General features: G+C 40.2%; 1 protein-coding gene across 1 annotated transcript in view; it reads right to left on the bottom strand.

Annotated features, from left to right (window-relative positions):
- The window catches only part of CUNH16orf72 (chromosome unknown C16orf72 homolog), a 24,810-nt gene that overhangs the window by 12,900 nt on the left and 719 nt on the right, over positions 1-11,191 (bottom strand). The window contains exons 2-3 of the mRNA XM_019540092.1: positions 10,952-11,050; positions 5,856-6,131 (exon numbers count right to left, since the gene is read on the bottom strand). Of these exons, the coding sequence (XP_019395637.1) occupies positions 5,856-6,131; positions 10,952-11,050 (375 nt within the window). The remainder of the gene's footprint in view (positions 1-5,855; positions 6,132-10,951; positions 11,051-11,191) is intronic.

Genomic DNA, 11,191 nt, shown 5'->3' with positions numbered 1-11,191 from the left:
GAAAGAGAAAAAACAGGGCTGGGGTAAGCTGAGGCCAGCACCAGTGGCTTCTTCCGCCCCAACCCTTACATTGTTCCTGCCTGCTAGGCCAACACAGCAGCAATGGACCCAATGGAGGTGAGGGGGAAACGGCACACCATAGCCGGATGGGCAGAGGGGACAGGAGGAGCGTGCCTCCACCCCGGCCCCGGTCCACCCCTCTCCACCAGCCTCCTGGCCACACATCAGCCCAGGCCCGCTGCTTCACCCCACTGCCGCAGCGGGCCAGCTTCTTCCCACCCTTGGGCCTAGCCCCCTCCCCAACACCAGGCCCGGGCCCAGGCCCACTCCCCCATCCCCCCACCCCTTAATCCTTAACGGGCAATTGGCTAGTATTCTAATAAATAGATAGGAAAATCAAAATGGGAAAGGATCTGTGGCAGATAAAAGACAGTACAGAAAGGAATTCATTCCTGCTCACAGTAGGGGATACATTTTACTTCCTCAGAATACGATCACAGTGCTGTGATTAAGGCTAGAAAAGAACCCATGTAATCTAGGGATTACTTGCAGGGTCCTCCTTCCTTTGCAACCTGCATCTTCTATAGCTTTCCCAGTTTCTTACTGAACACATGGATGCCTACAAAATCAATTCGACAAAGAGAATAGCAGCATTATTACACAAGAGAAACTAATGCCAAAAGTTGCCAAAGAAAAAGAAATTAAGGTTAGGGCATAAAACAAGGATTAGGAAGCTGGACATCACAAAATAAAGGAACAGAGATACCACAGTATGCTAACCTTATACTTTTCCATTTACACATGTGCTGCTATTCAGACAGGGATAGCCAGCTTGTGGCATACATGCCACAACTGGCATGAGCAACCTCTGCACACGGCACCTGGTAGATCAGGACAACAGCAGATATGGCAGAAAGCACAGCAGACTGGACAGGAAGCACAAAGCAAGCAGCAGAAAACTGAGCAGAGCAGCACACTGAGCAACAGGAAAGGAAAAGGAACTGAAATGGTACTTGAAAGTGTGAGGGCTAATTTGTGGCAAGCCTACCCAAAAGGTCCCATATAATATTTAAAGTTTTGTTTAATATAATGTGGCATAATAAGCAAAAAGTTTCATAAAAACATTGCGTGTCCTGGACATTTTTTTTCTTTTTAAGACTGCGCCATTATCTGGGTAGCTTCTGCACTACCTCTAATATCAAACCAGATTTTTCTATGTAAGAACACATATTAGGTTAAGGACCGCCCCAGTTCCAGTATTTAGAAGACTGTAGTAAAAATAAAGAGACGCAAGTCAAAGAAAATAAAGCCCTACCCTTTAAGTTCACAAGACTGCCAGCTAACTTGACTGATGAAGCCCTGTAATTCTTTACCCACATTAAATTAGAAAAGCTGGGAAATTAAGGCAGAGCAGTAGTTTCTCATAGGTCTTTATTTTGTAAAACGGAATACTGCATGGTTAAAAAGAAACTGCAACTCCCAACTGAACCTATCAAGAAAGAACTATAGAACTAGTGGGTTAGTCTAGGTAAGAACAAGTTTTGGAAGCATTAACTAGGCCCTTCACTCTCAACTACTTTGTCCAATTCAAGAGAATTAGACATACAACATGAACTTTGCAGATATATCAGAGAGCAAGTACAGCTTGATAAAAATGAGAAGGCTTTTTTTTTTTTTTTTAATAAAATAAAAAAAAATCATGTGTAGCAGTCAAAAATATTTAAAAGTTTTGGGAAGAGTCTAGTAACTATTAAAGGGAAACAATTCAGAAGGCGCAGGAGTGGGGGAGAAAGGGTGTCTGTCAGTGGATTAAAAAAAAACAACATTAAAAAAATACAAGAAAAAAAATCGGATTTTTTTTAGAACTTAAAATCAGATTTTTTTTATTTGGTATTTTTTATTTTTTTTGTTAAAATGCTTTTTAAAAAAATTATAACTATCTTTATATAGGTTTATATTTAAGGTATGTTATAATCTCTATCCCATTATGATATTAGAGCTTTAACTTCTCAAATTATATATAATTAGGCAATATACTCATATAACCTTTATAGAAAAGTTTTATAAATAGACTGCAACAGGCCACGGGTTATATGACCAGACTGCCTGGCATGGTGCAGCAGCTCCCACCAAAGGCATGGGAGGATGCCACAAGCCTCTCCTCCCTCCAGCCAGGGGCTGGGCTCACTCTGCTGCTGCCCGCATGAGCTGGAACCAACGTGCTACGGCCCGAGTGGGATGGAGGCAGCTGGGGACCCCTCCAGCTAGGCTGGGAGGGGACAGGGCTGTGGGTCAGGAGTGAGGAACACCAACCAGCATGCCCCAGGGTGGCAGGGGACTCAGGTTCAGGCACCAGCAGGGTATGGGGGTATGGGTGAGGACAGGCCATGGATCTTTGCAAACGGGTCCCAGTGGAGGTGGGGAGGGGGGGGGCGGAAAAAAGAAGAACACCACTGTTTTAGGCTGAGCCTGAACCCTAGTCCCCTGCCCCACTGAGCCGTGTTGGTTGGTGTCCCTCACTCCTAACCCACAGCCCCCTGTCCCCTCCAGCTAGGCTGCCCCCACCCCACTCTGGCCATAGCACACTGGCTCCAGCTCACGTGGGTAGCAGTGGAGCAAGTCCAGCCCTGGCATGGAGGGAGGAGGACAGGCCTGTGGCACACCCCCTGCCCTTGGTGGGAGCTGCCACACCACGCCAGGCAACCAGTCATGGCCCCTCCTGCCCCCAAAGCAGCATCTTCCAGCCACCCCGGCCCTGTGAGCACAGGCACCAGCCCTGTGCCACCAGCCAGGCCACACAGCTCTCCGCCATCCCCTTCCCCCACTGAAAGGGGCAGGCGCCTTCCTGCTACCCTGTTGCAGCTCGCAACCCTTTGAAATATTCTTGGGACCCACTTTTGGGTTTCCACCCACAGGTTGAGAAACACTGGTCCCATTAAGCATCTCTGTGGTGCTTAGTTTCAGTTCTCAAACTGTGGATGTGTCTCTTCAGAAACAATATTTTTGTTAACAGCAGTATGTGGAAATGAGATATAACAGACCTGATTAACTACCCATCAGCCCTGTTGTTGCTCTACAAGATTGTGTACCGAGTCAAGTCCTTACACCTCTCTAGAAGTGCAAAGTTTCAGGAAGTTAAGTGAAAAGGATATCAAACAACAAGAATGGACTTCTTATAGAAAACAATGATCAAGTCAAGGCTTCCTGACCACCTATTTCAACCATTACTTAAATTGATTCGACTTAAATCAAATCCATGCTAGTATGAATTAGCTTTACTTTTCTGAAGATTAATGACAGTTACAGCTATAGATACACACTTCACCTAGAGAAACCTTAAAAAAAAAAAAGTATAGCAAGCCAGACATTAACATGATCAAAGGACTACTGCAGGATACATCTGCATCTCAGGAACAGATTTGACACTGGTGTCAGGAAGAACTCATCCAAGAGGGACAGACAGCTGAAGTTGTCTGCCAGGTAAAAAAATGGAAGCAGGACATTTCCAAATTATTCTATAGCTCAACTGCATTAAGGGAAAACTCAAACCTAATGAACCCCTTCATACATCAGTTTCTTATAAAAACAAAATTACTTGTTTCTAAATACCTTAAAAATTCAAGCACCTCCATGAATTAAATAACCCTGCAAATCAACATTTAACACAACCATTCATGAAAACTGCATTTTTACCATGTTGTTGTCGTCTCCAGAAAAAATTACTTCAATTGGAGCTGTAAGGCTGGGGGAAGGAAGAAACAAGATGGGAAGGAAGAACCTCAAGATAAACCACTTTCCTGTCAAAATTTGCCTATAGAAAAGAGGCTACACCACAGATTAAAATCATGACAGAAGTTTAGAAGGGACTCAATATGGGGAAACTGGTTAAGGGAACCAGATTGAGAAAGCACCTGCCAAGGTCCTGAAGTTATGTCTGCCTAGATTACTACTCCCTGATGTCAGCCTTTACCTAAAGTAGTCTATGAGCACATAGCTTCAAAATCTTCTCTAAATGCTTTGTTTCTTCTGCAGAAAGTCATCCTGGATCACTCTTTCACTATACACACACCAGACTAGATTCTAAAAGAAGTGCTACAGATGCAACACCCAGTTAGACCTGCTGGGTAAGCACAAGTGGCACTGTAAGCTAGGGCCTGTTCTAAGAGAAGTGCAAAATTCCACTCTGGGGTAAGTAATAAAAGATCTTTGCCTTGAAAATTGGGGGGGGGGGGGGGAAATGTTGCACCCAAAGGAAAGCACCAGTTGCAAATACACTCCATCAGTTGATCTTTATATTCCCTACATTTCTAGCTGCAATTTCACTATTGAAATGTTTTGTTTAAATGTGTTTCTGGATGCCAAAGTACTGTACTTTTTCTACTTCTTCACTTGAATACTCTGCTTGCTCTTTCTTCCTGCCGCCTACATAACTCAATGTTCTATTTTTTCCAGTACACAGGTTAACTGGACTAGGCCCTACATAATTTTTTATATGGCTACCTTTTTATGCTTTGGAGATTCTGTTCAGCTGCAGTTACATATTTTAGAAGCCTAAACCCGTAAGTCATAACCCTTAAGTAACTAGTATTTTATTCTGAAGGAAAAAAAAAAAAAGACAAATAAAGAATGTATAAATTACCCACTAATTGATCAATTCATTCCATCTTAAAAATTGCATGAAAACACTTGAAAGCTAGCAATAGTTCACTTATGAATCAGATTAAGATCTATGTTATATAAAGCTTGTTAAGAACTATGCAAAACTGATTATCAGAGAACTAGGAACTGTTTCCAAAACCCAAGAGACTAGTTTTCAAACCAAACAAGGAGCTAGCTGACCAAACAGAAGTGCACAAAACTAAGTTCTGTACCAGAACTCTGAGACTAAAACACCCCATTTCACATAACAGTAATCACTCTTAGCAGTGCAACATTTTAACCAGATTATCCAGAAGTAAAAACAATGTTGTGTAGCACCAGTAAAAGGTTCTCTCAGCAAAAGCAACACTGCTTTTAAGCAGTGTTTCTTTAACATAGTACAGAGAATAATGAAGATTATCATATTTTCAATTTGTTTAGGAATAGAGGCAATTTTGTCTCACTAAGCAGTCTGTGCCAAGACTGGTCAGAATGCTAGGTAAAGTAACAGCAAGTCTGAGACAGTGATAACGTTGCTCCCTCTCAATGATCCATTCCTACATTACCTAGCAAAGCACTGACCAGACCACTATCCTCCCCGTAAAACAAGTAGAAAATAAAAATCATCAAGTTCCAAAGCAGCAGAAATGGGGGGACTCGTCAAAGATTCCAGTTGCTAAAGTGAGAATTTGCATTGGGATATTGGAAATTCCAGTTAACAGAGTATTCCAGCTAGTAAAATGCCAGTTAACACAACTTTCACTATAGTATGTTTTAGAAACCACATCATTTCTACTAGCATTGTACTGGGAAACATAGGGCTTTAAGGAGTGCCAGTCAACAAGTTCCCTTTTCATGCTGCAGAACAGGCCATAAACTGTATCCTAAACTCACATTGCACACTAATGCTACAGGATATACCAGTTCCAAAATAACCTTCAATAATTCCTTTACTGTTTTAAAATTTCTTCTCTCATTTAAAACCAATACACTTTTTTACACAAGTAACTAACAACCCTCCCACAGGCAAATAAGCCACAGATCCTTCAGAGCAAATATAACAAATGTCTCTCCTCTGGACTGTTAGGTGCAATGCCACTCTGGTTATATAATTAGTGAAAACAGGCCCAAATAAACCCCCAAACTTAACAGAAGGCATGCTTACATAAAGAGCCCACCCACTCTTTATTTCAGGAAACACTGAGAAAGTTTGTTACCGTGCAGAGCTATGGCTTCACGGAAAGGCTGCAAATCAGTCTCTACAGATGAGCTAGTTTCTGTTGAAGTAGCTCGGTTAGGGGATACTACAGTCAGTCTTGGGGGAGCTCTAGAGTTTCTTGGAGGAGGAACTTTTCCACATAGGAAGCTGATCAAGTCTTCTCTACGAATAGTTCTTCTGCGTTTTTTAACCCAAGCTAACACATCCTTATTGCGACGCTGATAGCCAATTTGAATTCCTACATCAAAACTTCGCTGATGGGCATCCACACTTTCTGCAGAAAAAAAAAGACAAAAATGTTTTTAGTAAGAACTTTAACACCTGAAGCAATTTAAATTAGTGAGACATTCATTCGCAATAAAGCTTCCCACAAGGATGGATGAAAACAAGATTTTTACTACGCTGCCGTTCTAAATTACCTGTCATGTTGAGATTCCAGGCAGTGCTTTTTCGAATCTTCAAGACACCATTTAACCAAGATCAAACTTTTGTCTATATGAGCTTCCAAAGTGATTAGTCACAGGACAATTCATATCCTGGTTGTATTATAAACTACTACATTTCAAGGTAAGGATCACACCTCTTTTCTCTATTAAATCACTATCCAACACAGCAGACTTGTGATCCTAACTCAAACCTGACTGCAGTACTATAATAAAAACCTTTACTACAAATAAGTGAGAATTACCTAGAATGTGATTTTGGTACACAAGATTAGCTGGAAATTTGTGTTTTAAAATTAAGCTTGGGCTTTAATTCTAGCACTGTAAACAATGACCTATGGAACCTGAGTTATGGAACTTGAGTGAAACAGCAGCAACTGGAAGGAATCTAATTTAAAAGAAGTAGCTTCAGGAATTATACACTTAAGTACCCTTCCCCACCGCTCTGTTACAGCTTGCCTAATCATTTAAAACCTGACTGTTCGAAGAAATTGCCTAGAAAGAAAGAAAACACCGTTCAAAAAATTTTTTTAGTATTTCTTCTATACTTCCCCATGGCAAATAATTATCAAACAAATGCATTTTTATAGTATTCCTTAAATCTAAATATGCTGTGTGTAACTATAAGCTTGAGCTTCCTGTTCTGTAGCATCTCTCACACAAAGCCTCTTGAGTCATTCCCCAACTTGGGTATTTGATAGCCCATGAAGACATGGTGGATATAAAGCTGTTGGCATGTTTTCCTTGCAAAGCCAGTGCAAGTTTTAGTAGATATTAACTTAAGATGAAGCTAATGGTTTAGTGAGACATACTCTTAAAGTGCATTTTATTCAGTATACAAGTTCTCACTCAAGAAGTTTCTTATAGATACTGATTGACAACTTAAACCTTATTGGGGATTCAAAATGGATTGAACAATGATTTCAGCAATATACTGATGTAAGTCACAGTTTGTGGGACATAAAAGTGTTCTTTACTCATTAACTGTGCTCATTCTGTTGCTTCTACCACAGTAATTTGTTCTCAGAGTTTTGCCAAGAGTGATTTCAGTGTATGAACAAGACAAGCAGGTTGGCTGTTGTTCCATAAGCAACACATGAAAATAAGTGTTGGAAATTCCACTTAAACTCCCTTTAAATTTCCTAGAAAAGGTATCTCAAAGAACATACTTAAAAATCTGGCAGTATTTGCTAGCTTTTCTACATGCTGGTATTTTTCCTTTGATTGGGGAAAAACTCAAAGAAAAGCAATATGCCTAAACTATTAAAAAGCACATTCTGCAGAAAGGGTCTCAAAATAGCTGTTTTCAGGATTAGCCTGTCTCTCACTTTTCTACCAAGTTTACCTATAAGCAAAATTACAAAGTGTTTAAAACGTAAAAGAAACACAGTATAAGTAATGATAAAGCCATCAACAATATGGAGAGAGTCAAAAGCCTACTGAGACAAGCCACTTTTAATGGTACCATTTTATTATCCATGGGGGAGGGAGAATCTAATTAGCATATTTATCCATTAATAAAGATTATTTTTCTAGGTAAAACTTTATGGCAGTTAAATAGCTATTAAAACCCTAAGAATTCAAAATATTTAAAAATGCACAGTTTAATTCTCAAACTATAGGGACCCTAAGAAACTGATAAACAATCTCTTAGCTTTATCAAGTTCATACCACAGCCTTCCATCTCATCATAAAAACATTTTAGGCACATAGAAAAAACATAAATGCTTAAGGACTAGAAAACAACTAAGATGACAGAAGCTCCAAGAACTCCTATGCACTGTCAGCTATTAAAGTTACTACAAACTGCAAGACAAGAGTTCAAGAGGGTACATTTAAAAGCCATTAAGACTCAAGGTGTCACGTACACTAGGAAAGAGAGGCTGCTGCCAGGCACATTTAACACTGGAGGAACTGACCAAGAGTTCCAGTCATACAAGGTCAGCAGATACAGCAAGCTTAGGGCTTCAACATCACTACAAGAGACACACCCATGGTTTCAACTACAACTATCCCAATTTCACAAACGAACCACAAGTTCTGTCCCTTCCCATGATCTATTGTATTTGCAATTCCTGTGTTTAAATCAAACAATATATTTACACAACTGTCTTGTTTTAAATAGTAAAACAAGAGATGCTGGCTAAAGTGTTAACAACATGTCAGCACTCTCTCCTAGGCAGAAAAAGACGAAGAATTTGGTTCTGAGAAAGCAGAAAGTCTCTATAATTTTCTATGATAATATTTTTAAAAAACCCAAAAAGGTGAGGGAGGGGGGTTGACCTATAGAGGCATCCAAAATATTTTCAGAGCCAATCAACTAGGGTGTGGAAGAAAACTAAAATACCCTGTTGCCAATTTAGCTTGTTTGGATGAGCATTTGTTGGCAAACCTAAAGACAAAAGTATCTATGCATCAAGCACTACATGTTTTGTGGAAATACTTAACGCTCACATCAAGTTCACAACTAAAAACTGCATGCAGACCACATGAAGTATTTGGGAAAAACTGAACAGACGGTAAGTAATGGAAACCTATTAGGGACATAAAAATTGACAGAATTCAAGATAAAAGAAGTTTTAAATCATCCAATGATTCTTTAATAATTTTGACAGCTTCATAGAAAGCACATTTACCACCCGCACACTTGACAATAACAAAAAACTACTGAACAGCTACATTCCTTATCCACAGAAGAAAACAAGGTTTGTGCCTTTTTTAGTACTGTTTGTATTTAAAAGGGTTTGTATTTACCCTTTAGCCCTTCTAGTGCACAATTTAAAATTTAAGAGACTTTGTCCACTGGAATCCTCTTGCCAAATTTCAACCATTTTATAAACCTTTATCACTGTAACAAATTTCAGGTATTAGTTTTTACCTGCTGCTGTCCAAAGTATTAGGACAGATGCACAATTTAAATGCTACTGAGTTCTCTTGTTCACATCTGAGTAAGATCATATTAAATTTAATGATTATTTTTTGCTACATTTAAGAGTAATATGAAACTTATTTAAAAATAGTATAGATAAAGTCATAAGAAGTTAAACCCCTTGACTGCCTCAACATATAGCTATTCTAGCTGAAGTACAGGTGTGATTTATACAACAGTTCCTGTTTGTCAAGTGGTAATACAAGAAAATGGAAGATGTTGTAGTTGGACTCATCAAGGAAACAGGATGAGCGCTTTTTTGGCTGCTCTGTCAAAGCCTTGTCTAATGACTAGCATCTTGAGCCATTCATTCAAGCCTGAATTCCATTCAAAGAACTACAGAATGGCCTCACCTGTAATTTTCCATCTCTTCACCTATGATATGTTGTATTTTGCAAATCAAGATAAATTGTAAGCACTTGCACTGTAGACTTGCCTCTACCATAGACAACAGTGGTTAGATATCTATTGTTTCCCACACTCATTTGTTGTTCGTAAAAAGCATGATTAGCAGTCAGAAATACTATGCTGGTAAGTATAGTATTTAAAATAATTTAAATAAATTAATGAATTCACAAGCCATCTAAATGCAAAGCCAGAGGTAAAAAGCATGATAACATCCTCTACCACCTAGAATTCTAGACAGAGAAGGAAGCAAATGCACCATTCCAAAAATGAGAATCAGGAACACAATGGTTTGTCCAAGTCTTTTTCTAAAGTCATCTCTCAACTCATAACCAAGCTGAAGTAAGACAGACATTTCTGAACTAAGCAGTGCAAAAGCTGGTTTGGGTAAGTTCACAGAATGTTTTTCTAATAGCAACTTTTTCCAAGTAAGCTATTTTTTGTAAAAGAAAAGAAAATTAAGCCTCATAATACCCAATATCAGCAGTTTAGAAGTGGAATTTTTGGAAAACATGAAAAAAACCTGCAATTTAACAGCTAAATGTAACTATATTTGTGTGCATCAACAACTGGCAGATCCATTCTTTTGCAAGTTTTTATGAAGAGTTGTTTTTTTTTAAGTTAATTTCTTATAATCATCCTAGACATTTTAAAATACTGAAATCACTAAATTTAATATGATCTGACTCAGATGTGAACAAGAGAACTCAGTAGCTGTTAAATCACATACCTTTCCCAATAGATTTTCACCTGCTGTTGTCCAAAGTAATACTTGAAATTTGTTATGGTGACAAAGATGTATAAAAATGGTTGAAATTTAGCAAAAGGATTCCAATGGATAAAATCTCGTAAGCTTAAATGATCTTTAACACAACCCTAAAAGACTTAATAAAATGTCACTGATGCCAATACAAACACAGTAAGTTGCATTACTGTATTCATTATGCACACGACCCTCAATGAAATACAAGCCAGCTGTGAAGCCTGTCACCTTGCGACCACTACTGTCTAGGAACTCAGCAATACAAAGCCACCACCCTCAAGCGCTCCCTCAAGCACTGCTCCCTGGCCTGCTCTATGCCCACCACACTTATGCAGGAGAGCCACACCTCACCATTTCCCTTGTCAAAATGCCCAGGGTGAAACTTTTGAAGGATTAGTCACTGCCGTGGACCCTCTTAAAGTAGAAAAATCCACTGTGAGCTGTAGCAGTGGGGAGAGCTAGAGAGACCGACCCAGGCAGCGCCAGGGCGACCTTATCGGAGCACCCAGGCACAAGGGGAAGCCCTGCTGGGGGAGGCCGGGGCGGCCCCTTACCTTTGTAGAGGTTGGTGACGGCAGTGGCGGCGTTCTGGAAGGGGACCCACAGGGACAGCCCCGGCTGCTGGCACACCCGGTCTGCGGAGGGAAGCGCCGGACACCCGCTGTTTATTTGGGAGTCACTAACTCCGAACGGCCATGTTGGCTTTCGCCATTTTGTTCCGCCTCCCGCAGGCAGCCCGGGGTCGGGCCGAGCGGGGGCCGCACCGCCCGCGCCTGCTCCCCGGGGCCGCAGCG

Source organism: Crocodylus porosus, unplaced genomic scaffold (assembly GCF_001723895.1).
Source record: "Crocodylus porosus isolate Cpor-Errol unplaced genomic scaffold, CroPor_comp1, whole genome shotgun sequence".
Taxonomy (NCBI): Eukaryota; Metazoa; Chordata; order Crocodylia; family Crocodylidae; genus Crocodylus; species Crocodylus porosus.
The sequence above is the reverse complement of the archived record's forward strand: the minus strand, read 5'-3'. Positions and strand labels throughout refer to the sequence as shown.